Here is a 27,516-nt window from a genome sequence, read left to right as displayed (position 1 = left end):
TAATGGCAGTATGCTATAGATGCTGTGAGACTGAAATATGACCAAAAAACCTTGAAATATTTAGAATTCCAAGCAACAGCTGTAAGGAGAAAAATAATCTTCATCATTCAGCCAAGTGTCCTTTTGTTAAAAATAGTAAATGTTGTGTCGTCATAGTTCCAGTAGGAACAGGCACTTTGAAAGTGGGAAGGGGGAAAATTGTTTAAAGAACTCAAGTAAATCTATATCATACTGAGAACGGCAGAGGTGCCTAAACGGAGGGCATAATCTTTTCCAGCTCCATTTGTAAGCAATATTTTAGAAAAACAATTTTGACATGATTTATATTTAACTCGGTTCTGAGCTTGGGAAGATGCAATGTGTGAAGGAGGGAAATAAGGTTCATTTGTAGAAAATTCAGTTAAAATCCATTGAAATAGGTCCCGGGGCTGAAGAGAGAATAGCCTGGCTGAGGTGGGAGAAAAACATTACATTGGAAACTTACTTGAAGGTGATTGTCACGCTTGAGGACTTCACGGTAATTTTCAGCAAAACAATGACATAATGTTTGCTTTGTCTCTCGAATGTAAGCAGAAAAATATTGGGGTTAATGAACACTCAACCCTTTCACTTTGGAAGGAGTGAATATGGCTCTTCATATTGAATGAGAGGACATGAATGGAAAGCTGCTGCACATCCACCAACTATAGGGGAAGGTGCCATTAAAAGAAGAGTGGGTATCCTTGGTGAAGCAATAATGGACCAGGGACATTTTAGGGAATGTAACTGTGTAATTAAATAAAATAAATCGAGAGGTAGCTTGGATAGGTTTTATGGTAGCTTTCCATAGAATGTGGCGGAAATGGCAAAGCCTGAGGCCTGAATTTGTAGGTTTTTGGAGTGAATGTCGAGGAGCAGTTTTCACCATGGTGTAAACAATAATGGAGACGAGCGTCACCTGAACTCTTTGAAATGGAACACGCATTTTTGACGGACAGCAACCATTGAGTCCGTGAGCCCACAATTGAGGAAAAGATAAATCATATCCGAAGCAACCTTTGGAAGCTTGCATTGCCAAAATGGAAGTTAGAGAAACAGAGAAGTTGGGAGTTTGGCATAGCATCCTCAAGAGAGGAGGATTGTGGAAAATTTAATCCAGGTAACTGTGTTCATCAGATTCTTAGGGTATATTATTCTTGACAGAAATGGGGAAGCTGCTCTCCCCCTCCAGCATCTTTATGTCCCCAAGTGTCTGAGTTCCATGAAGATTTTATTCGTGTTCTAGTGATCTACACTAGATAAATCGTTCCCGCCCCTTCCCTTTCATTACTTCAAATTAACACTTCCAACCTGTCCTCCAACACCCTGAATTTCCGCTCTTCTCTCTATGGGACAATCCCATGCCATCACAGGTGAGAAAAACAAATGTTCCATTGGGGTGAGGCTGTACGTCTGACCTGTCCTTCACAATCTAACAGCTGTAACCAAATAGATTAAATTGTAGGAACCAAAATATTTTGCCAAAATCTCCCAAAAGGTTTTTACTACAAAAAGCTAGTATCAGTGGGCAAAAGAATTGGCTGTTCCGAACAGCAAATTTAAACAGATTTAATTTCAGCTGACATTCACTCTCTTAACTAAGGCTCCAGATAGACTTTTTATACTCGCAGAAATATTAACTATAATCTATTGATTACCTCTGGAGAAATTTACCATGATAATCATCATATTACCGAATGCTTCATTGCTAGAATGTGTTTGGGATTGGGGTAAGGACAGGGAATTATGTAATAATTATGCAGATGAAATCTATAACAAATGCATTACGATAATACATTCTCAAATGTTTGCATGGACTCCTTTTGAACTGGTCATTATAAGACAGAGGGTGTATGTTTCAGTTTGGAATTGTTCAGCTAAGTTCTATCCGTGAATTAATGAGTCTGTGTAATGTTCTGTTAATGAGCATGCGGTTTGTGACTGACACCAAAAAGTGTAATTCACATGTCAACTCACCTAACACAAACACGTGAAACCGAGATTTAAAAGGTAACCGTGCTTTAAGCTATTGTATATTAATCTATTCGGACATAAGTGAAAAACAGTCTCTCAAATTGCCAACATGTCTGAGCTTCAAATAATTATTTCCATGAGAAAAGTGATAACGTTAATATAATGCATGGATTCATTTGCCTTGATTTGTTTCAAGCCTTTGAATGGAGTTGCACAGAATGTGGAATGATAACCAATATTCATTGGAAATGTTTAGTGGAGTTAAGGGCTCCTTTTATTTTAGTACTCGGTAGGGTGAGGGCTGTAGTTGTGACAAAGTCGTTTTTTTTTTCTCCATACTGGTCAATCCCATTGCTCCCTTTGCAGATATTTTACAGGCCAGGAAACACGTAGCAGGTGTAACGTCGGGACGCAGAATGGAACTTAGGTAAAGATTACTTGCTTCCTCTTTTTAACCATCTGAAATGAAATTGACCAAAAAGTAAAGGGTGGTTATCTTTAGTTCTGCTCTCGGCTGCTGTGCAGTCCAGTGCATAAAACAGTCATGGACACTTTTAAAATTAACAGTGGAATGCTGAAGCTCTGCTCAGCGAGGACAGGATAGGAGCAGTTACTATCGTGACCACACGATGGAAGCTGCCTTCATGGTGCGAACATAAATGTTCGTGCCTGCCTGAAACGGTAGAATCCTGTTTTGTGAATAGCTATCCAGGTGGTAGTACAGAATGGAGAATGGTTTAAGTTTTAAGCACCGCTCCTCTGTGCACCGCCCTTGGGTCAGGAATAAAGTATATTTGAATGCATTTGACAGCCTTTATTTCATCACTCTAACCTTGTCCATTTCATTTCCTTACATGACTAAATTCATGCAGTGTAACAAACATGTGATGAGATTCAATCCCTTCACCTCTAACTAAGACAATGTGATCATTAATTGTGATCAATAGATCTTTTCACAATTCAAAATTATATATCATGCGATATTAAATCACTTCTTCCTCGATTGTCTCAATTTTCACGTTTTAAAATTGATGGTCAGCGTTGTCTATAACTCAGCGCAATGAGACTAGGTTGAAGTGCAGACAGGAACCATTCCTAGACCCTGTTCGGGGATGGGCTGCACAGCATGGGTCGACAACGTGCATCAATGTAGAAGTTATTGGGGATTTGATATTAAGCGGAGTGGAATGTTATTCCTCCTGTCAAGTTCGCACATTTTGCATTTCTCCACCCGCCCCCCTAACCACACCACCCCGCCCCCCTCCCTCCACCTCCCCCCCACCCCCCACCCCACCCCCACACACACACCCTCCTCGTAACAGAGAAAAAAATGCAGTTGAATGGGTGCAGTGAATTCTGGAAAGGCGAGACGAGTAGAAGGCGTGGTCCAATTTGGGACAGATGACATAGCTAGAGAATTGACACAGCTCATTATTACAAATTTTCATCAACGAGAAACTGTGAAAACCGGACATCACAGTTCATTATCTGTAGATTCATCCCAGAGCTGCATGCTGAGAAATACTGAACCAAGAAGATAGTGCAGATGAATGCGAGGTTCCGCACATGATGGACGAGAAATAGCTTCAGGTGCCTAGGATAATCTCGACAAGAGGGAAGAGACAAGATTAATATTGATAATCTGTGGATCTTGCCCCCGATCAGGGCTACGACAATGCATTTAAATATTGTTGTGGGCCACAGTCTAAAATGCATGAGTGTAATTGGACACCAGGACCCAGCAAATGAGTGAAGGAGCAGCAACACGACAAGGAATGGAGACGTAAGAGCAGCAACAACAGTTTTAAAAAAATATTAAAGGCGTGTAGGGTATTTTGGAATAGCTGGCTGTCAAGTTAGGGAATTTTCCAGAATCGATTGACAAGTTTGCTACAGAAGGTGCTACATGAGTTGATGATAATGAGAATAAAACAGAATACTTGGGAAATGATGGGAACCGGGCGCCTTTGTCTGCAGTAAACACTGAGCGGATATAGTTGAGATAAATGAGGTTGGAGGCAATATTGTTCAGGAAATAGATGAGAATTCTACAGGAGTGCAGAACAGCATAGCATTGATAGCCTAAATCATTTTGGTCAGATAAACAGAAAGAGCAATGTAAAGTAGTTCGACGTCTTTTAGTGATTATCAAATAACACACAGCAGATTCGCGATTGAAATTATCAGCAAACTTTAGTGACATGTGAAATTAAAGGGCAACAATATCGAGCGTTTTCACTTACCATGTACAGGCTGGGGAACATGATAAGAAAAGGCAAAGAGGGCGAAAGATCACTAAATTTTCTCGAATAGAATCTGCTTAATGAATTTGTTGGAAGGACAGTGAAGAAGGTTCAAATTTTCGATATAGTTTTGCTGAAAGAATTCGCAAAAATGTTCTGTGTTTCAGACGATAGAATGCGGTGAAATAATGTATAGATATATATATATATATATGTGCGTGTGTGTATAATAATTATTATACCAAAATTTCAAGGTTCAAAATAATAATTCGGTGATTTTTTATGCAATTGATGAAGGGAAGATTATAAATCGTCTACATTCAAAGTAGAAACAGTTATGTAACCAGCCAAAATATTTCCATGACGAAGGAACAATAATAAAGTTCAGAAGTTTGAGGAAAATGTTTCAAACTTCTTTGGGAATTGAACTGCTGCTCGAGAAATGAATTAGTGCAAATGTTATGGTGTTGTACATGAAGGGGCAGATGGCAACTCTTGGAATAGCGGACTCATCTTTATAACATCTTTGACATTGGAGAGACCTCATCAAGGAGAAAATAATTCTCACTTGGGAAATGGATTAACAATGTCAACCAGACCATTTGTTAAAGCCAATCATGTCTGAATAATCTGTGAGTTATCTGATGAATTAACAGACATTGCGAGGAAGGGCATGCTATCGATATGTATGACGTGGGCTTTCAATTTTGTCAAACAAACTCTTTGCAGATTTTCACAGTCAGTCCAAGTGCATTGCATGAAAGAACATTGTTAGCTTGCTTGTTTGGTTGACGAAAAGGGAGGCGGATGAAAATAGTCGTAAATGAATTTTCATCCGAGTAGGAAGAGTGTGTTCTGCTTAGGCATCGAGTATAGTACTATTCATCTTTTTTTTACACATGTGTTTAAAATATTAAGATAAGTTTAGGTACAGAAAGAAACTGGTTACAACACTTTATAATGTTGCAAAATCATGAACATATTAGCAACAGAAATAAGACGGACACAGGCAAAGTGGTAAAGTGGCCAGACGCGTGGCTGCTTGAATTTTTTGTGCTTTTGTGAGACGCAATGCATCATGGGAAACATTCCGTCTTGTGGCATCAAAGTATAAATGTAACTACTTTGAAGGGGGAAATGAACACAATTACGATGATGTGCATGCCTATGATTACTTGAAAGCGGCGTGGAGATTGGGGCAAATGAAACATACTCTGTACTGGTTTGGTAAATTTGGGTACTCAATTGAAATCTAATGAATCATTTAATACATTTGTAAATTAATTGCTATTATTCAGATGGCATATGGCGCACAATTTTAGTCACTGTAATGGCGGAAGGATGTGAAGGTCCTGCAGAAGGTACAGAAAAAGTTGTTAGGAAGGCACGATGACAACTAAATAACATCATGAAGATAAACCAACAACATTCTGGGGTTGGCCTCACAATGTAGATATTGGGAAGGCGTCCTTCTCGCATGAAGTCCTAGAAATAGGGAGCGATATTCAAAAATATAGGATCTCTCAAACAAGTGGCAGATGAGCAGGAATGTCTTATTTCAGAACGATGTTAGTCTTTGAAAGCTCCTTGCACGGAGGTTGATGGGCATTGAAGTTTTGTCAGTTTGAGAAAGACAAAGCATTTGATCCTCAAAGAGGCTGTGTTATTTTGAAGGGTTGTGGCAGAGACATGGATTTCTGGCTCAAATCAGATCAACAATGATCATATTGAACAGCAGAGAAGGCTTGCTGAGGCATATGGCCTCTTCCATTCCCGGAGTATCTTATGGGCGGGAGAATGTTGTTATGTGGAGAGATTGGTGAAATTGTTTTTTTTCCCTGTTGGAGCTGAATAGGTTATGAAATAATCCAACAGCGCTTGTAACACATAATCATAGAACAATTACAGAACATAAGGAGACCATTCAGCCCATCTTCTCCATGCCATCCCGAGGAAACCAAGGAGCCCATTCTAATCCACCTTCCTTCACCCGGCCCATATCCCTGCTGTTTACAACACTTTAGGTGCGCATCCAGGTGCTTTTTAAAAGTGTTTAAAGTTTCTGCCTCTATCACAAACATGGAATGCGAATTCCAGTCATCCACTAGACGCTGTATAAAAAGAAATCTTACCCATTTCACCCCTACACCTTCTGCCAATTGTCTTGAACCTATGTCCCCTGGTTTTAGAAGTCTCCGTCAAGGGATACAATTTTATCCGGTCCACTCTATCTATTCCCCTTATAACTTTGTACACTTCAATCAAGTTACCTCTCAGCCTTCTTTGTTCTAAGCAAAATAACCCCAACCTATCCAATCTCTCCTTGTAGCTACGCTTTTTAAAATCTGGAAACAATCTTGTAAAACACCTCTGCACTCTCTCTAAAGCTATTCCGACCTTCCTCTAATGCAGTCACCTGAACTGCATACAATACTCCAGTTGAGGCCTTACCAATGTTTCATACAATTCCAACCATTTATCCTTACTTTTATGTTCTATACCTCTGCCAATCAAGGAGAGCATTTCATACGGCTTCTATCCAATCTTGTCTGCTTGAAATGCTGCTTTCAGTTACCTATGTACTATTACGCCAAGATCACTACAGTTTAATCTGCACTAATGTTGTTTACATTTTATCATGAATGATTTTCTCTTGAAATCCATGTCTCTCTTCATAAAGCACAAAACCTGTATGCTTTATCATCATACTCTATCAGATTATGTAATTCATGGAAATATAGCAGCCCTCTCTGCCTCGAAACCACATATGTAAACTACTCAGTATTTTCTATATTCTCGCCTCCAGGTACTTACCAAGTTAATCACCTCATACCTTCGTGTCATTGGCAAACTTTGAAATCGTGTGTTTGCAGTCAATTATCTGCCATTACTACATACTAGTAAAAGCAGGCGATTAACGTTGATATGTTAATTGGTTAGCGAGGTGATGGCGGATTGGGAGTTATCGTACGTGGAAAGCTTGGTCAGACTTGTGGAGGATCCCATTTGGAATAATGAGAGATGATTTTATTTTTACACTTGAAAGGTCCTGATGGAGATTGACATGGTGACGGCTGTATGGATGTTTCGACTCGTGGAACAGTCTAGAACTGGATCGCAGGGCTTAAAAGCTAAGTTTCCTCCCACTTCAGTCGCGGGTGAGAAGAATTTTTTCTCAGGTGATCTTGAAACTTTGAATGTCTCTTGTCCAAAGAGCAGTGACAGCAGGGCCAGTGCACATTTTAAACGTGAATGTAGAAGCACACTTGATTAACAAGGGGGTCGAATTTCATCGTGGGTAGATTAAATATGGGGTTGAGGCCAAAAGAATATCAGTCATGATCTTATTGAATGGAGGAACAGGCTCTAATGGCAGAATGACCTTCTGTTGCTCCTAGTTAGTGTGTGTGGGGAATTAGTTATTGCTGACGAACGTCTGCTTGCTGCAATTTCCGTTTGAGAATGCGAGAGGGGGTAGTTCTGTGTGGAGAGAGATCTCTGTGTTTATGATGTTTCTCTGTATGGATGGTGTCTGCTGGGGCGCTAGTGTGCGTGAATGGGGAGAAGTCCTCTCTGTGGAGCAAGGCTGCATCAGCAAGAATGGAAAATAGCGATGAAAACAGCAGTGTCCTCCTACATCTGTCTACTCACTGTCCTGTGCACGTCTTTCTCTGTTATCTTCCTCTGGCCTCATTTCATACCGGGTTCGATTTCCAAAATAAAAGCACTGCCCGAGATCTCTCAACTATTCAAATTCTGCTCCCTTGTCTCTCTAAAATTTTCATCACTTCACTATTGAGGAGCGAGGGTTACATATGACCAACAGCCATATCTCCTCCTGCTGTAGTGCAACCAATGAAACTTCACAGAGTATCATTCTAAATATACCTCAACCACCGTTATCGGAGATGAAAGCTAGTTAAATTACTTCATTTTAAGTTCAACCTATAACCTGTATTCTCGGAAAATGAAGAAGAAGATGCAAAATTGTAATTTAAAAAAAAAACTGAAAATGCCTGAAAACAACTCTGCTCGTCTGGTAGCATCTGTGGAGAGGGAAACAGAAAAAAACAAAACTGTGAGTCCAATAATTATTATTTCTTAGGAACTGGAGAGAAGTGGAATTCTGATGAGCTTAAAGCTGTTGCAAAAAAAAAGAAAGGGGTAGTGCAACAAATTAAGAGGTCAGGGATATGCCGGAGGGATGGAGAGACTACATCAGAAAGATGCAATTGAACACAGGACAAAGGGAATGACAATCACGTTGCTAAAGTTTGATACTTTTGTCTGGGCCAGATGTCGATAGTACAATCAATGTCAGCACTGTCTGAAACAAAATAAATGGTTCGCAGAAAATGGCAGAATAAACACGCCCGCTCTGTCGCGAGACAACCAAGTCTGCTTCCGGTCTCCGCAATGAAAACGAGACTGCATCGTGAGCAGCGAATACAGTAGAATACATTGACTGAAGTACTAGTAAATCGCTGCTTGACCTGGAGGGATTGCTTGAGGCTTTGAAGGCCAAGGGGGATGAGGTAAAGGTGCAGATGTTACAGCTCATTCGATTGCAAGTGAGAGTGCCCTGTAAAGGCAATAAAGTGTTGGGGTAGATAGTGGATTGAACCAAGGTGTCACAGAGGGAACTGTTTCATTGTAATTCTGACAGGCTAGTGAGGGGGCGATGTGTTTGCTGCTGGTATCATGCTACAATTCGTGGAAGAGGCGTAGGCTGCTGAGGTGGTGAATGAGTTCGTGGTGAACCACGTCCTAGTTTCAGAAAAGATGTGTGCAGAAGTGCTGGATATGCGTCGGATACTGTTCAGGGGCCAACGAGCAGGGTTTGCTGGGCTGGGGAAGAAGGGAGGATTCTCCGGATGTTAATTGTGAAAGATAACATAATCAGATCTGCGGAAGGCAAGAAATTTTGGAATATTAGAGACTCCTTACCGAAATAATGATGTGAAGATTTATAACCCAGAAGTTTGTGGAAATCAGTGGGTTTGCAAAAAATGTTTGTGGACTGCCTAATGTCAGCAATTGAGACAGGAAAGTCACGCATTGGAGGTATCGGAGAAGGATCGTGTGATGGTGAAAAAAAGTTTATAATTGGAAGAAAACTTGCTGAATTATATTTGTCTCCAGACATTCAGGCAAAAGCATGATTTTGCACCAAAACAGACTTCGATGTTCCAGAAAAAAAAAGAATGAACCCTGTGAGTGGGCCTAAGTCGGACTATATTCTGGAATGTCGAACATGACCACACACAAAAAAGGCATATGTAACTGGGGTCCATGCTGGCAGCCATACCCACACCGATGTGACTGCAAATGTCACATGAGAAAAAAGTTTTTTCACGCAGTGAGTAGTTGGGGTTTGGAATGCCATGCCTGGAATCGTGGTGGAGGCAGGTTCAATAGAGGCATTCAAAATGCCACTGGATGATTATTTAAATTGAAACAAATGTGCAGGGCTTCAGGGAAAAGGCAGGAGATTGACACGGATTTAAAATGTCCAGCGAGCTGATGTAGACGCGATGTGCCTAATGCCGCCCTTCTACACCTTTACCGTTCTTTGATTCTGTGATTCTTATTTTGCGGAAGTAAAATAAAAACAAGTTAATGTTTGTTTCCTCAATGAGAGAACGAGTTGTGCTAAGCTGTGGTGTGTGGTTGTGGATGAGGAATGTCCGGGCCTATGTTCATTAAACAAACCGAGAGCCCTCAACACGCCCATGTGGAGTAGGGAGGTTTAGAGGGATTGGATGTACATAGTGAAGAGTGCCGATCAGGGCAATGTAACTGGAAAGTTTTGAGGTGATGTAGGGGATCTTAATAATCACAAAGTTAGGTAGGATGTTTAAGCACAGTAGGGGGAAAAATAAAGCCTAATATGAAGAAATAATTCCATCGGGGTAGGCACTGGTGGAGACAATGGGTATAATAGGAAAGTCCTTTTTGGGAGTATATATATAAAGTTGGTACAAGTGGGCTGCAGAGTTGGGGCACCATGAGGCTGGAGACTTTAGAGGGAAGGTCTACTTTGGAGTTGACATCAGTCGCAGGCTTGCAAACTATAGCTTGATGTTTGTTGATGGGGTTTTGTTCCAGATGTGGTGCAGAAGAAGTGTCTGAGTTTAGATCCACAGACTCTGCAAGGTAGAGGACGGTGTGCCAGACAACATGCGCACCAAATTGAGTTTATCAACTTTGCTTTTTTGTACATTGTATCAATGTCAATGACTGAACACACAGTCACACAGAACTAGATGTTGATGAAGACTGTGATTCTGAGCCAAGCTCATAGAAAAGCCAAAGCTAATTTATCTGCCGTTATGACTCTATAGTGACACTCGGCCATTAACTGGCATAATGACTTATAAACTGACATTGTGAATATAAAGTAACCAGAACGATGGAAAATTAGTAATCACCCCAAAGTGACCCATTGTCTTCAATCCTGAGCAATAATAACATATTTACTCACTTTTAGCAAAACAAACAAAAACCAAGAGATTATCCGTGTCGCAAAGGATTTGAGGAGTTAGAAATCGACGCCTTGCAGATACACTGTCCCAATGATTAGCAAGTAATCATGTGAATTTAAGCCGTTCGATTACCTCCAAACTAGCGATGAGATATTATATACCCAACTGTCATTTAACTAACTCGCTACCCATAAACTCCCTCACTCCTCCAAAAGGACAAGCTCCCCACAAGTCAACCCTCGTCCAACCTATAAAATAACATTAACATCGACCAGTCCAAAAACTACCACTCTCGGCCTAACAACGCAAAAAGTCAACAAAGCCTCTGTCTGATGTGTTGAAATAGAAGATGAAGCAGCAATGATAAAAACAAGCTGTACTGACGCAACTCCCATGTTGGGGCCCTGCAATATTCGCCAATAATCTGACGGAACACCCGTGAACTGATACTACGCCTGTTAACTTACTGAGCGCCATAAACCTATGGGCAATGGCAGACCGATACAAAAACAACAATATCTAACCGTACCACTGTCTATGTAGTTAATCGTGTATTCATTTAATATAAAAAAAAACTGAAAAGCAATGCACTATCAATTAACTGAACTATTCCAATAAAGCGAATACTCTCTAATTAGAAACGTATGTAAAATTACATGACACATTGAGCTTATTGAAAATGCAGGCACAGTAACATGGTGAAGTAGCATTGAGTATTCAAGTAGCGCTCATAAAGAAATATCAATAATGAAGTAATTCAACCACTGGTTTAACCTGAACTTAACCATTAACTGTATGAGCTTCCTGATTAAACCTTACTCAATTTCAGTAGATTGACTCACATCAATCAGCTGGGTGTATGAATGCCCGACATCAGGAAATTGAATCATCAACTACCAATTCAAAAAACAGGCGAAAACTGTGTGAACACAGGCAAGGTCGTTGCACGGCCTTCGCCGGAAGGCCGGGGACGAGGGTGGGCCAAATTCAAACCGGTTTGAACATGAGGCAGAGGCATTGCGTGGCCTTCGAATGGAGGCCCGGGATTATTTGGGACTAATGTGAAAATGGTTCGCACATTAGCTTAATTCATTAACTGGCTTTAAATAATGGCTCGGGATGATTTGGGACTAAAAAATAAAACTTCCATTGTCGGTAGAGCGCATGATTTTTGTACTAAACACCTACTTTGAATCTGCCTGTGCTGGAGAGTAGAATTTTCCTAACTGGTAGAGAGAACAAATTGGCGACCTTGAATTTGAAACACATTCACATATTGGATATAGGTAAACTCCAGGCATTAATCAAAGCAGCAAAATCAACTGGCCGAAAATCTGCCAGGGGGACAGAAAGCAGGGAGCGATACTGAATGGTCGTTGATTTTACATGAAGCATCAGTCCAATACTGCCCCGAACGTGTATGTGTTAGGGGTACTTTCTCACATTTAGGCATTACAGTCATCATCAGAAGTGAAACATTAAATTCTTTAGCACTGTATATAAGCAGTGATCAAGCAAGACAGCAAATAACAAATTAAATCTTGCATTGGCGTTTGCTATGTGATACATTTTGAGGTAAATTGACAGTTGGCAAAATATAATTTATATAAACCGAGACATTGCAAATAATATATAAAAATAAGTATCCCTTGCTGATTCAACATCAATAAAATGACTCGAAGCACACGACTGTTTAAAAAATAGAACCTGCTACAAGAATTTTACCTCACCTGCTACAACAATCACCTCAACTTACAAATATTCATTTTACTGATTACCAAGCAACTGATTTCGAAATCCTCACTTAACAAAGTTACCACGACCCATCAATTCATCCCTCGCTAATAAACGAGTACAATGTAGAAATGGTAACCAAGTGCTCTGAAACTGACCTAGCATCTCAGAAATTCTCCAGTGTTTATCACTTTTCATATTAACAAACCATCCATTACAATGTAAAGTGATACACTGCAGACTGGCCAAAAACCATTCAAAATATTCAGCACCCAAACAAAAAGAGGCATACTCGTTATCCGAGGTAATTTTTAGCCCTCATCGAAATCCTATCCGTAAAGTGCTGCCCCTGGACTGCTCTGGGGAGTTTGGCTACACCGAATCATTTATTTTATTCAGCAGAAATCCTGCCCGCCAGTAGCTTGAAGGCGGAGTTGTTGAGGAGGGTGACGTTAGGGAGGGATTTGGAGGCGCGGTGGGAGCGGTGATAAATGCCGACATGCCGGTTGTAGACTTTCACAGCCTTAGCAATGACAATAGTCGATTAAAGCCGCCAAACTAGACGTATTGTTTGTTGCACACGCCAGACTGTCTCGACAGTTTACCGACATCTTATTCCATGAACAACTATTAATGACACTGGTTTGGACTATTTGCAGGTGACATTCTGTCATGTTTTTCCCGTGAATTGGTGCCGGTACCCAGATATACTGCCACGACTCATTGGCCTGGACATGTTCAATGTTCACAAGCCTTATGTCAATATTGTAAGGGAGCAGCGACGAAGTTGCTGTGCAGACATCACCACAACGCCAGGTGTTTCCTGTCAGTTCTGCACAACAACAAAACATACAGCGAGTGCTCTGTGAATCTGCACACTACGAGCTGCTGTGGGATTACACACAGACATTTTCGGTAGTAATTACTCATCTTAAAGTAAAAACACATTTCATGTCGCAACAAATATCCCTGTTGGCTCTACTTCTCTCCAAGACTAGCGCTGATTAATGGAAAAACATTTATTCAAATGATTGGCAATATTTCCCAAAGAAGGTGCAAGTACATTTCGGCAGTTTATAGAGAATAATTTAGGAGCGGCATAGATCCGACTGGGTAAATTGTGAAAACCATCCAAGAAATAATGGTGGTCTCTACACTTCTGTTATTGGTGATAATGGAAATCAAGCAACTGCCCTTGAAATGAAGCATTTCCTATAAGTTTAACAACAATGGGCACCAATAATTTAGAAGTCAATGGAGATGAAGCCGGTTTTCAGTTTTCAGGTTATTTCATTCTCAATAGTTAGCTAAACCGCCAAGTTTAGCTGCTTGAATTTCTAATGTTTTCACTATCACCCTATTTGGAATCTCCGCCAAATTCTCCTCCACAAATTTGACAAATTAAACTCGATATGGGACTGCAGACAACCCACTGAAATATATAAGTAGTAGCCACAAAATAATCAAGAGCAAACACACAGTGTCATCAATATACACAGAATTATTTATCTGCAAAGCTTTAAACTGGGTCCTTCGGCCTTGGACCTGAGGAAGAGAGTTTGTAAATAGATGTTTGCGTTGATTGTGTCTTCGCTATCCTATGGTGAAAAGGCCTCTCGATTAAGTGTCCCAGTGTGAAAAGCATTTATTTAATTGTTTAACACGTTTAATAAATGTAAGAATTAAGCTGCAGTCTGTCTAACATTGAAACCTGTAAACCACACGCTCCCCAGCTCAAACACAGATTATAATCAGGATGCAGAAAATACATCACACTAATCTTAAAAATTAGAACCTTAAAGCTGTCAAACATAACCGAATAGCTCTCATGAGGCTCCTGAGTTGGCCACTCTGATTTTGATTTTAGAATAATAATGATAAATGAGTACATAAACACTTTGTTGTTCCTTACATTCTTTGTTACAGTCTGAAGGAATGTTCTTCTTTTTATACCCGACTTCTAGCTGGAAAGAAAAATCATATTTTTTTCTTGCAATGCCTGTTGAATTTCAAGTGAATTTCATATCTCATCCCAAAGCCATCAGTAACGAATAGAGTTAACGATTCATGTTGAAATGACCTTCCATGTGGTTGGGAACTGGTTGAAATGACAGGTCATCTAGACATGAAACGATAACCGTTTCTTTCCGGAGTTGATGCATCACTGGCTGTACATTCTAGCGTTCTGTTTTGTTTGTATTTTACATCAACAGCCTCACATTTTTTCCCCCTGTTTTTTGTACTGAACAGGAAAGCCATGTAATAGGAGCAAAGAAACAGAGAGACAGTTAGAGAGTCTGGTGGTTAGAAAGACAGAGACTGAGTTAGAGAGAGTAAGCCAGGAATAAGGCAGATACAGAGAAACACAAACATTCATACAGACACACACACAAACACACATAAAGAGATATATCTCAGGGAGAGTGGGGAAAAGTATTCCAATTAGCTTTTGTGTCATTAACTGGATGTTATGAACTTAAATAAATTGACAACATTGTTATTGAACAGAAATTTAATCACACAGAAGCTGACTAAGATCTGGAATACACCATAAAACATAATGGTGTAATGATATTCCACAGGATTCTTTAGAAGGCAATTGGACATGTGCTTTAAGAGAACTCATTTGCAAATGTATATAGGGATAACAGCAGTTGTGACACAGCAGGTGTAAGAGCCCACTGCTTTGTAAGTTCCTGCTGTAAATTTCAATGATTGAATGATCTGATACAGTGTTGTTGACTCATTTCCTTTCCATTCTAACAGGAAAAGGCGGTGGATGGGCCCTCGGTTCGTTTTATCCATTAATGGGCAAGTTCATTCTCATTGGTCTGTTACCAGACGGCACTCTAGAGCTCTCACATGATAATATCTCTATGTTATTTGGAAGGAAGAGTCAACTCTGTTCAAACTGTTTTCAAACACTTAATTGCCGCCTCAGCCGGGTTTTCGGAAGGTGTTCGAAGGAGAACCCGGCATCTGTGTACAGCATTCGGTTAAAGCTCAATTCCCAGCGCAGGATCCCAGTGCCGGGAAGATGCTGCGGTCCTTTCTGACTCTAACTGCACTGCAACTTCTGAAATGTAAGTTTTTAAAATTAATATTATCCTGTTCTACATTGCGGCTTCCACTGTTATTCAACAATGAATCTTATCAATACAGATATTGATATTTACTGCAGAAAACATTGAGCTATTTTGTAAGGTAAATTTTGGATTTGTATTCAAATATTAACACGTTTGCCCATTGTGTAATGGGATATTGCTGCATAATAATACGCAGGTCGAAGGACGCTCGCTACCTGAAAGGCCGGTGAATGCAGGAACCCTCATCACGTTTAAAACATGTTCGGTTGCGCATTTAAATTATGGTAGCGCACAAAACAAGCGGCCAAAACTGGAAAGTGGGACTAGGCGGTATCCGATTTTTCGACCCGCGCAGGCCCATTCAACCGAAGGCTCTAATTCTGAGCCTCAAATTGCTATGGCTTTACCCGTGTGCATAGGTCCCTGTTCTCTATCAGCGTTCACCTGAATTCCCTTAACCGGCTGGCTAGTTTGGAGTTGAAAACATTCCCAACTGAGACAGTTGTACAAATATAAAACAGATGGATTTGCCGAGAGAGAATAGTCCAGTCTGGGCTTTATTTATTGAACACGGACTTTTTTACATTTATTTCTGCGCTTCATTAAGATCGTATGAACTGAGGATTGATGAGTCGAGTTTATTTGCCGAAATTTTATCCAGTTAATATTTTAGGCATTTCAATTGATTTAAAAATATATGATTTTGAATCATATTTGAAAGGTTTTGCACCTGGCTGGTGATTGTTTTAAATGTGATATTTAGGTCAGAACGATTTAAATCCGAAAGAGAACAGAAATAACACAGCAGCTGAATTTACTGAGTCCCCTGCTACTCTTCCTCACACACAGCTTATTAAGATTAACACTCAGATCAGACAATTTCAGCAGAGCTGGTACGACGTCGAAAGCCGTCACTGTTAGAATATCATGGAGCGGAGTCCTGGTTTATGTCAATTAACTGAGTATGAAACTGCACCTACTAACGTGTGAGCCTCCACACATAGTACTCTCAGGGGTATTTCTCAGTCGACGTTCCGCGTGAATTATGTGTGATATAGGGGCAAACAGTAAAGCATGCATAACAGTTGGTTCTGCCTTCGAGTGTTTTGCAAGTTCGATAAATAGTTTATATTGAAATAAGAAGAAGGAGCACAATTAATATTATAATGTTTTCTTTTGGCGATTAATTGCATTCTCCAAATATATAGTTACTGCAACTTCTTTAACTCATGGGAAATGGTACTTATCAATGTTCTTGCTTAATTTGTTAATACATCCTTCCAAGTTATGACCACATTGTATGAAGTTTAAAATTCCCATTGAACTATTTGTTTTCACGGGTTATGTGATAAGTACGTTGGCTCAAATTTATTCCGAATTCTCATTGTTTTTCAAGGTCCCATGTGCTGTTTAATGAGGTATCGAGACTTGTGCCTTTACTTCCTTCCACCGGCCTGATATTATTGTTCAGTTTTATGTCGATGCCTTGGTTGAAATTTGTTGCTGCTTCCAGTGCGTGTCTTCATTTACAATTCTAAATCTCTTATTTGAAATAGGAAATGCTGCCTTAGTGACAGGGAAACCCCGCTGCATTCTTGTCAGGTGCACGGTAAAAGGCACATGGCTCTCTCAATCAGTTTCTAATTATTTAGAAATAAATGACTGACACTAAACTCCAGGCATAGTAATTTATTTGAGGAACATGTCTTCTAAATCAAAGAACTGCTGGATGCATGTATTATATATTGCTCCGGAAAATATTTTCACAAATCCCGGAATGAACAAAATTCTTTGTCGAAAATTGGAATATTTTTCCTTAAATTGGTAATTAATTTGGGATGAAATAGTTAATTTAATTGTGTTGAATTCTGAGCTAGTAGTCTCTTTGCTCATTTGTTTCATTTTAAATCCGCCAAGTTCAAAAGGCCAAATGTTGACCATTGCTTTTGGTGGCCGTTATCTGGGCTAACATGTTTTACTTATTTCCAATTGCAACTGAGACTTGGATGTCAAAAGGTCTAAAGTGACCATAGTCCCAGCAGTTTGCTTTTATCTTGACCTCTGCCCCTCTTGTACAGAAACCGCAGACTGAACATGCAATTCGAACCTGGTTATTTAAATTTAGTGGATAAGGAGCGTAAAACGTCGCTGTTAGAAAGGAGCGGATCAAATTCTGGAATGTAAATTAACTCAATGAGTACAGAATCCTGGTCAGGGCAGCACTCACTGGTGAATGAACCAATGCAGATTTCCAGTAACTGACTTTCCTCAGAAGAAATGCGGTCAAACCTACTTGTGATACTTTGAAATAAGAAACATGCAAATGCTTTATTCAGCAGTAGAGTGTTGGACACGATTTTTGAATAGAGTATAATAAAATATTAATCATTGTCAGCATCAACATTGCTTTAATTATCTGTTACCATATGTATAATTATTAACTGCAATCTACAAACAATAAATTAGCTAAAAACGTTCTTATATTTACGTATTTGCTCAGAATTTTGTTTAGCTTTTACTTTCATCAATATTATGGCTGTTTGATATGAAGTTGTATTTTCTGCTTCGCTCATTTTCTATGTACAGATTCACGAAATTATCAAGTTTTCTCCGCCTCCTTCCACGTTCCCGATAACTTTTAAGTAGAGTTAAGGGGATCTCTGGATTTTTTTTTTTAATTACTTTGCATCGGGGCGAGGATTATTTTTCTTTTGCTGCTTTGTCAGTAAAAAGAACTAAAATAAATTGTGTTTTACTGTCAGGGAATAAATTCGAGAATAGTTATCAGATACATTTTTCATTTACCGAAATATATTTACATTGGCTATTTAATTTAATTCTTAAAAAAAGTAATATTTTTAAAAGTTTAAATTCTAAAATTCTAATTGTGTCGCTAATTTAACGAACATTCCCTGCACAGCGCAGAAAGGAGACAGAAGACAAAATTAATATTATTCAGAATCATTTTCACAAACCAAGCGCAAATCAGGTTTAAATCCCCAAAAGAGGGCCAATGTTGTTAAAATTTAAAATGCGTGCGATTAGATGGAGCGAGATTTGAAATTGTTTAGTTACATTGTGGAAATGTCATTGAGTGCATATTATGGACTGTATTATTTTCCGTTCATTCGACATCAAACAGGGAAATTAATTTATCCAATTCTATTAATAACTGTGACATCTAAATATTAACTTGCATCTGCTTAACATAAACTTTGAATACCTGAACAAATAGATATCACATTTCGATTTAATCCAGAATACATCTCCAAAAACGAGGCAGTTAGTTTTAATTTCTCCCCTGCGGCTCTTGCACAGGCAAAGCAGAGTCGATTGCAAATCTTTTTAATCCCAGAGTATATATATTATTGCGCCCAGCGTGGGACTCGAACTCACGACCCTGAAATTAAGTGTCTCATGCTCTACCGACTGAGCTAGCCGGTATTCTTTCCAGTTATCAACAGTCACAGATTGCAACTCTTTCGAGTACAATCACAGTTCTTGGTTTCCGGGAGTGGGACATGAACCCACAACCCTCTGATTCAAAGGCGAGGGTGCTATGAACTGAGCCACAGCTCCTATCTATTGCTGTACCACCAAGAGTGACTGCTCCGTAACTATTCAAACTCTTTCGAGTTATCAACAGTCACAACTCTTTCGAGTACAATCACAGTTCTTGGTTTTCCGGGAGTGGGACATGAACCCACAACCCTCTGATTCAAAGGCGAGGGTGCTATGAACTGAGCCGGTATCCCAGAGTGCTAGAAGCAGAGCGCATTTACTCTTGGAGAAGCATGAATCACATTCTGGGATGTAAGGTCAATGACTGACTGTACCAACCATGTTAAAGTTGCAGTTACTGTCAACTGAACCCTTGCACATATTTTTCAAACATATGTTTATCAGTGGTAGAGCTTTGTGACTGTTGTGTGCTTTCATGAGCTGAACGATTTCAAATACTATTTTCAACTTTGGAATGATGGACAATGACTTTTTTTTTTCAAATTTAAATTGTAAATTGCGATCGATCAACGTTGGTTGTGATAGGATAATTATGGTAAAATGAGTATTAATTGCACGCTGATAGGTGAGGAGAGCATATGATTTCACATTTTACCGGGAATTAACCTGTAAACATGCTTGATTATTTGTATCTTTTTGGGGGCCTGAAATCTGTTTTAATTAAATCACTTTCCTAAGGCAGAAATTTATGTGTATATTATTTTTGTGAACCTGAATGTTTGTCAGCCTGTTCCACATGCTTCATATGTTTTTATAATAGATCATGTTGTAGCTAATGAGATATCAGATCTCAACTCTCAAACTTGCATTCCTTTATGTCGCTTTGTATCAGGCTTTAGGTCGCATTTATATCTTGTGCACCTTGTACATGAGGTACTTAAAGAGGACATGTTTGGGCTGACGCTCAAGGGGGTTGCTATGAACTTGCTGGTGCGCAACTTGTTGAGTATTGTTGCGACTTCCATTACCCAGACAATCACAGACAATTCCAACAAACTCCTGAGTAATATTTTCTAGGTAGGTGCACGCTTTGTGCAGGACTGGCAGAAATCATGTAAGGGGTTGCAGAAATCCAACTGAGGGTGGGAATCAATGTAAGATGTTCTATAACACGTCAAACAGGGAATATAGAGATACCAGGATATCCTCCTGGTTAAAATAAAAACCCGAGCCAATTTTGGAAAATGTTAACGCAAAGTCAATGGTGTGAAACCAACAAATGGAAAGTGACCAATAAACATGCAGGCCACCATGTCTTCGAGCACCGAGCGTGAGTGAGGTAAACATACCATCGATAGTATGTTAGAGGGACTTTAGATGGTGAGAAGGTGATCTGTGCAATGGGGTATTCTCGGGATCTCCTGGGTAAACGTTGACCAGTTAATAACATGAACTTGCTCCTGAGCCTGTACTGGATGCTTCATTAGGAGTGGAAAACAGATGAAATCACAAACCGCTGGATTATTTCTTCCTAAAAGCGACGGTAAATCTACCTTCAGATAATGATGGAAACGTGGGTGTTTGTTGAATTTTTTTATCATAAAGTTCCTGAAAACATTGTGTTCAAAAAATGACAAAATATTCTCGCAGTTGCTTTGAACAAATAACGTTTCTGGCCGTTTCATCGTCCTCTTAACCCATGAAACTTTAATTCTCAACATTTCATTTCAGGCAGAACTGGGAGCAGTCAGGCTGATCCATCAGGTAATAACTCTTAATTTTCATATTATCTGATATTTTCCTGTCCAATCTACGTGAATTAAAACTAACTGTAGGAGAAAATTGCGGTACCGATTTGATCATTGATTAACTCGCTCTCCATGTGCCTGTCAGGGAGGAATGGGATTTTTCCTGCACTCTGACAATGAACATATTTAAACACTGTTGAGGGACAATTGCTGCCTAATGCAGAGCGACCATGACTTGGGTCCCGGAGATGGGAATGTCAATCACCACTGATACTGCTGCCGATCCCATCCAGACAGAGATAGAGGTTACATGACGTTCCAGTTCCGGTGGGCGGGGTAGGGAAGGGCTGGCTTGGAGAAGGAGATTGCATTTGTGCTCTGGTGCTCTGAATGGACCTCAGTCTCCGCCAGTCAGTGAGTTCGCTGTTATAGTCACGTCCATCTCCTGATCTCCGGGGACTGGATATATTCTGAACGTATCGACCAACTGCCCCAGAAGGGGCATCTCTCCCACTTATAACCGGCTCGTTTAAAGGGTTGAATACAATTATACCCTTGTGTTTGAGAGGTTTTATTTTTAAATCGGGATTCAATGGGAGATTGGGCACAGGCCAATATTCCAAATTCTTCTGCTCTGAACTGCAGAAAGTGGAGACCGGTTAGCTGGGTCTCGCGGATTTAATGGATTGTAATTCTGCGCTTATTATTGTATTTTACAGAGGCGGTGAAACTGAGACTGGCGAATGGGGGCAGTCGGTGCGCAGGAAGATTGGAGATTCACTACAGGGGACAGTGGGGGACTGTGTATGGTAACAGTTGGGACCTGCAGGACGCCGCCGTTGTGTGTCGGGAGCTGGGCTGCGGGACCGCGGACTCTGCACCGGGCCGGGCTCACTTTGGGGAAGGCTCCGGGCCCATTGTGACGCAGAATGTTCAGTGCAGCGGGAACGAGGCCGCCCTGCGAGACTGTAAATCATATTCCTGGGGTCACTATTCCTGGCCACACGACAATGATGCCAGCGCGATCTGCTCAGGTACAAATATTTCTTCTGCTTCTCATCGCCCGCCGGGTCTGATTTTTTCCCCCTGGAATAAAGGTGGAGATGTTATTTTCGGACAGCCGATTTCTGAAGAATGAGACTTAGGGCAGGATATTCCACTTGGAGTTAATGTTATATTCAATCAGATTCATTGTGTGTCATAAATTCATGTCAATAATTGTGTTAATTTAAAAAAAAAATAAGCTCACACCGGAATGGCAGGTTGCACCCCGCTTTATATCACTGCTGGCTTCTTGCTGTGAGGTGACCCGGACCATCCGAGGATAGGGAAGAATGTCCGGAAAATCCCGCACGCATTCTACCCTCTCCCTCGCCACTCGCCCGGATGGTTCGGGATGCTCTTGGGGGAATGAATGAGAGCGATTGCAGAGTCCAGTTGTTCAGTTGCCCGGCTGTTAGATCATTGATTTATGTTCTCCCTCCCTGTATAAATTCCCTGGTGTAACGACCCTGGGGAGAACATCGGAGCGCGCACGTGTCTTTCATTCAGCTCCATTGCGGAGTCTCCCAGAGAGCAGGGGAATTCCCCAGATGAAGTTGAAACTTCCCGGGCTGTTCACACATAGTTCAAGGCGCCAATACTTCCGCAGGGGCCGCATGCTCATCTCTGCCATTCCTTAGGTTTCCGAGAGTCACTAGTACGGAATATTTGGGCTGATATTTTACAGGTTGTTAAACGGGAATTGGGGAGGAAGGTTTCTGTGCGTAGGGAGAGTCTAAGTCATGGGGCAGCACGGGTCTAATCTGCAAACAGATTCCCGATGTTAACTGCACAGTCCACTCGTTTCAATATGTAATTTATATTGAGATCGGAAGAAGTGCTGCATTTCAAACAAATATGTTAAGTGCAGTGCACGGCACAATTGCAGTGAATAATCTTAACAGCGTTATAGTACTGGAAGAAAGGGGAAAGTTCACCATCACCGCACCCAAGAAATCCGACCACATGGACCTAACCTGGCCATCCTCAGAACAGATTCATTAGCAATTTAACACTTTGTAGGATTTTGTTGCAAAGGGCAGCAATTATAAAACTGAATCAGTCTTTTAAAACTAAACTCAATGGAGATTAAACGGAAACTGCATTTTCTAAGTTACTGATCGATGTCGAACTTTTTTCAACTGCTTCAGTCATGTCTTTCTTAAAGTTATATGTTCAGGAGACGAGTTGTTTGGTCATGACTACTCAGTGCACGGCTCCATTCGCAATTCATCAAATTAGGAAGCAGCCCAGGAGCACACAGAGCAAATCCTGCACAACATCCATGCCTCAAATGATAAATGACAATTAATAAGTGCACCACACGGGTGTCTGCAAACGGCTAACGACAGCAAAGAATGAGAGATTCCAATTAACATTCAATTGCTTTACTATCAAACAGTCCATCACCATCTTAAACTCCGGGAAAACCGTTGACTGAACTTTCATTTGCAATACCGAATGCCAATGCTGTGGCGTCTTCAGCAGGCCAGAGGCTGAATGTTTTGTGAGTTTCGGTCTTCAACTGTCTCACCAGAGTTTCTTATTTCCCGAATCATTGCTCATTGTGGAAACTGCACTTGACCTGTATAGGCGCTGCTGAGGCACTGTTCAGGAGACTTCCCATCCCCAGACGAAGTTTTCTCTTTGACTGGGTGTTTAATCACCGCCATCAACCACCATTGTCTTCCTCAGTGGGGTAATAAGACTGATTTCTTAATTATGTGCAGGGGGAACGGCAGCCCCTCTAAAAACATTCTCTTCTCCATCTCTCAAAGAAACGGCCTTCTTCTCGCTGGTTCAAATTCCATGAACTCCCAATCTAACAGCAATGTGGTAGCCCGTTCACCACACACAAGGCAGCTTATTTTATGAAACACAAAATAATCTTCTCAAGCAAACTTGGATGGACACTTAATACAGGTCGTGTTAGCGAAGTTCACATCTGTAAATCTGTTGGAAACATTACACAGAATCACACATTTTCGACGATAAAGCTACTTACTCCATAGGACAACCGGTCAATCTCAGGGTTAATGATCTAATCGAGCCTGCCCCGCTCCCCAACCAATTTACCCTCCCGCCAAATCAACACCACGTTTTCTATCTCCATCAATATAACGTGAGGTTCCATTCTCCCCCATCTGTTCATCAGTCATAAATAAATCCATGTCAACCACCTCATCTTCTGTGGCCAGGAGTTCCACATTCTAACAACCGTTTGGTAAAAAAACATTTCTTCTGAATGCATTTGCAAATTTTAGTAGTTTTTTTATGTTTGCAAGTTTGGCCATAGACCACAGTTAACGATCATCTATCCTGTCAATTCGTTCAATCGTCATAAAGATCTTTATCATTTCAGTGTTCGGGCTACCTTCCCTAGTGAAAACAAATGTACCCAAGCAATTAATTTCATTTCCCCCGACCTTCCTCGTAGAACTGTCAAAATCCAATTAAATAACTTTCAACTTTTCTCGCGTCTCTTAGAATTTGACTGCCCCGTTGCGACGGTGCCGTGGGTGTAAATGGCGGTGAGCTATTCAAATGTCCATTGACTTCGGCGGGACTATAATATGCCAGGAGCGCAAGAGTGGGCTGACCGAAATATAATGAAACTATCAAGATTTTTAATTTCTTCCCTCCAAAAATGAAGGCCGAGACTGAGATCCATCCGATGGCGCATCTAACTAATTTGCACTTTCATTTTCCAATGAATACTTGAGCTCTGAATTAATTCTAACAAAAGTACTGCATTGCCCTTCACTATTATAACATTCATTTGCAAACTAAGTGCACATTTTGTGAATTTATTGCATTTACTGTTTATTCTGTCCCTGTAAGTACCTCCTCACAGATTTCCTGAGTTTCAACTGAGCTTCGAATTTGACTTCACAGACTAATTTTGAACTGTTTCCTGTGGATAATCTGTTTCTGTAAACGGTAAACAATATTGTTCCTGGCATCCGTCCTGCTGGAACACAATGTACTACCTTTGTACTGGTCTGAATATCTACCCTCAATCCCTAATCATTGATTTCTGTTTGCTATGCAGTTTGGAATTAATTCTGCTCGCTGTCCGCTAGCTCCACATCGTCTCTCACGGAATTAGCTTGTTTTTTTTCTCTCTATTGCACGACAGTACAGAAAATCTACTGTTAAATGTAAAGGAAACGATGTAATTATTAAAAAAAAAACAGAAGATGCCAAAACCAATGATTTGAGTAAGAGGTTCCTGTGGAGAGACAATGTTCTCGTTTAACACCAGTAGCTTTTGGCACTAAAACTGTGGAAACGATATTCAGAGACGACATTCGTTAATGGCCAAACGATCCATAAACAACGTTGGTAACCATTATAGAAGGCAGCGATCTGATACTCTGTTATCCAAACGTTTGAATGCATCCGGCAGTGCAATTGCTGTCCTGGATCAAATGACCCTTAATTATTGATGGTCATTTTTGTTTTTATCTCTTCTCCCCTACATTATACGATGTAATTTAGGCTACGTGATGGAAGGTTACTGGACATTAATTGCCAAGGCCCGTGAAGACTATTCGGTTGCAATGAGTTTGCTTCTTCATCGCCTCTCACTGTCCTGATTAAACTAGATGTGAGGGCCGAGCGACGATGAGAGAGAATATTGTTGGACTATCACTGTCTCCCCATTTATTTGCTCGTCGATCATAGCCTTAAGAGGCTCCCTAAAGCTTCGGGAATCAAAAGGTGATGTAAGGGAACAAGAACCAATCGACATAAGCTGTCCTTTCAAGTTTACACTTGAAAGACGAGGAACATTCTGGGGAGCTCTAAATGCACTCCTTACATGATCAGCGTATTCAAACCAAGGCTTGGTTCCCAGAACTGTACATGGTTATCCGGTGATTGGTTCCTTTTGATTCTAGCTGTCAATATGTTAAAAATGCTAAAATAGCACGAGCCATTTATTTCCCCTTGTATGTGACCGTTACATTTTACTGACAGATTCAAAAGGGCTCTTAACATTGCTTTGCGCTTCCAGTGTTCGGAACTTTTCACTAGGAAGGTAGTGTGGAATCAAACAGTTAATGTTTGAGGTTATTTCGTGTCTGTGTTCGTCAATGTGCTCCATTGACGAAATGACAAACGCCAGCAGATCAAATGGGGGACTCTAAACACTCGAGGACAAGTCAGGGTTCCTGGATTTATCCGACTAATTTTCTTGCCTTTCACGGTATGTGCAATAGGTGCCAGGGAAGAGTTACTCCCTGAAAGTATTATGAAGAGAAAGCTGTTGTCGCTTCCATATAAGTAGATGTTGTGAAGAGAACATCTTATAATTTCAAGAGAAGGGATTGAAACGTGAGGGGCCAGAGGTAGTAAAAGTAGATAAATTGGGACTTTGAGAATAGATTTGTATTAAAATTATTAAATACAACCCGATAGAATATACAGAATGGAAGGGAAAGGGATTTTTTTTGGTGATCAGATGTTTTCCCGCAGGGATAGATGGGGCTGGGGAGGGGAGGTGCCTGGATGCAACTTGATGTAGTTTATATTTGCAAATTAGTGCCAATGTAATACCAGCTGTGAAAAGTCGAATTCTGGGTGGTCTTCATTAATGAGATCTATCGACTGCACCTCGAAGGTGTGCACGTGTGTTGGGGTGAAAGATGGTATGGTTGGAGGGAAAGGGTTGTATTATCTTTTTGTCATTTAGTGTAGACAGAATTTCATTGTTCTTCATAGGCTGCATTTCGGTCTATAGTTTCAGGGCGGGAATCGGGATAAGAGCGATATGGGATTGAAGAAAAACAAAAAGCGCGTGCCCCCAGTTTCATTTTATTCTTCGCCTCATCCGTCGCCTCAACAAGAAACTTTTTCTCTTTCTCTCAAGTGCTAAGGAACTATTTTATTTTGGTTTGGGATTGAAGAAAGTTGGCTGCGGGTAGAGTAGACATTGTTTGACGTCAAAGTGCACATCTCTTTCAGTATATGCTTAGCTAAGTTCCCTCTGTAGATATAGTGCGTGTTTGTAACACCGTACTGAGGTAGCAATAAGTATGTTAAAGGTTGCATATGGCCACTTTGCAAGCAATAACTTCTGGAGCAATGTAGGGTTTAGCTTAATCGCGATTATGCCAGAATGAAAATTTTATCAGGAGTCATCATGACAGGTTTTGCTTAAACAGATATGCACAAAATTGAAAATGATTGCGACTATCATGAATTGTTCTTCCTCAGATCACAGGTTTCCCAGACTCGTTTCCGGGAATTCCCAATGCTCGGGCAGACTGGAAATACAGTTCGGCCAAACCTGGGGAACAGTGTGTGATCTTCACTGGGATTGGAATGACGCCAGTGTGGTTTGTGATCAGCTTCAGTGTGGAGTCGCTGTGTCCGTGGCAAAAGGGGCTTATTTTGGAAAGGGCACTGGACTTCAACGGAGCGATAAATTTGAATGTAAAGGCAATGAGACAAGCCTGACAGACTGTCCTAACTCTCCAGTAATTAAAAACGACTGCACCCACATGAACGATGTCAGTGTGAGCTGTTCCGGTGAGTAAAACGAATCCGAATGACATAAAAAGTTTTCTGGTGAACTTTTCAGAAACGGAGAAAAAGCCATTGATATTTCCTTCTTTCATGATCATTCCCAAGCACTTCTTTATAGTTCACTGTCGCTTTTTTATGATTCTGGAATAACACAATTATGTGTAAGTCGGTAACTTCTACGTTATCTGAAAAT

At 40.5% G+C, this 27,516-nt stretch overlaps 1 protein-coding gene across 1 annotated transcript; it reads left to right on the top strand.

Annotated features, from left to right (window-relative positions):
* The first annotated feature begins 7,182 nt into the window (after positions 1–7,182).
* LOC144692032 (putative DMBT1-like protein) lies at positions 7,183–27,254 on the top strand. Its single transcript, XM_078560589.1, has 5 exons — positions 7,183–7,218; positions 15,396–15,537; positions 20,734–20,766; positions 21,470–21,784; positions 27,019–27,254. The coding sequence occupies exons 1-5, from the start codon at positions 7,183–7,185 to the stop codon at positions 27,252–27,254; spliced, it is 762 nt and encodes a 253-aa protein (XP_078416715.1).
* Positions 27,255–27,516: the final 262 nt, after the last annotated feature.

The sequence above is a fragment of the Cetorhinus maximus genome, chromosome 16 (genome assembly GCF_964194155.1).
Source record: "Cetorhinus maximus chromosome 16, sCetMax3.hap1.1, whole genome shotgun sequence".
Classification (NCBI taxonomy): domain Eukaryota; kingdom Metazoa; phylum Chordata; class Chondrichthyes; order Lamniformes; family Cetorhinidae; genus Cetorhinus; species Cetorhinus maximus.
The sequence above is the reverse complement of the archived record's forward strand: the minus strand, read 5'-3'. Positions and strand labels throughout refer to the sequence as shown.

Coding starts and splice junctions, on each gene's coding strand:
- LOC144692032 (XM_078560589.1), top strand. CDS start 7,183: ATGGCGGATTGGGAGTTATCGTACGTGGAAAGCTTG. Junction 15,538..20,733: donor TGCACTGCAACTTCTGAAAT/GTAAGTTTTTAA, acceptor ATTTCATTTCAG/GCAGAACTGGGAGCAGTCAG. Junction 20,767..21,469: donor CAGTCAGGCTGATCCATCAG/GTAATAACTCTT, acceptor TGTATTTTACAG/AGGCGGTGAAACTGAGACTG.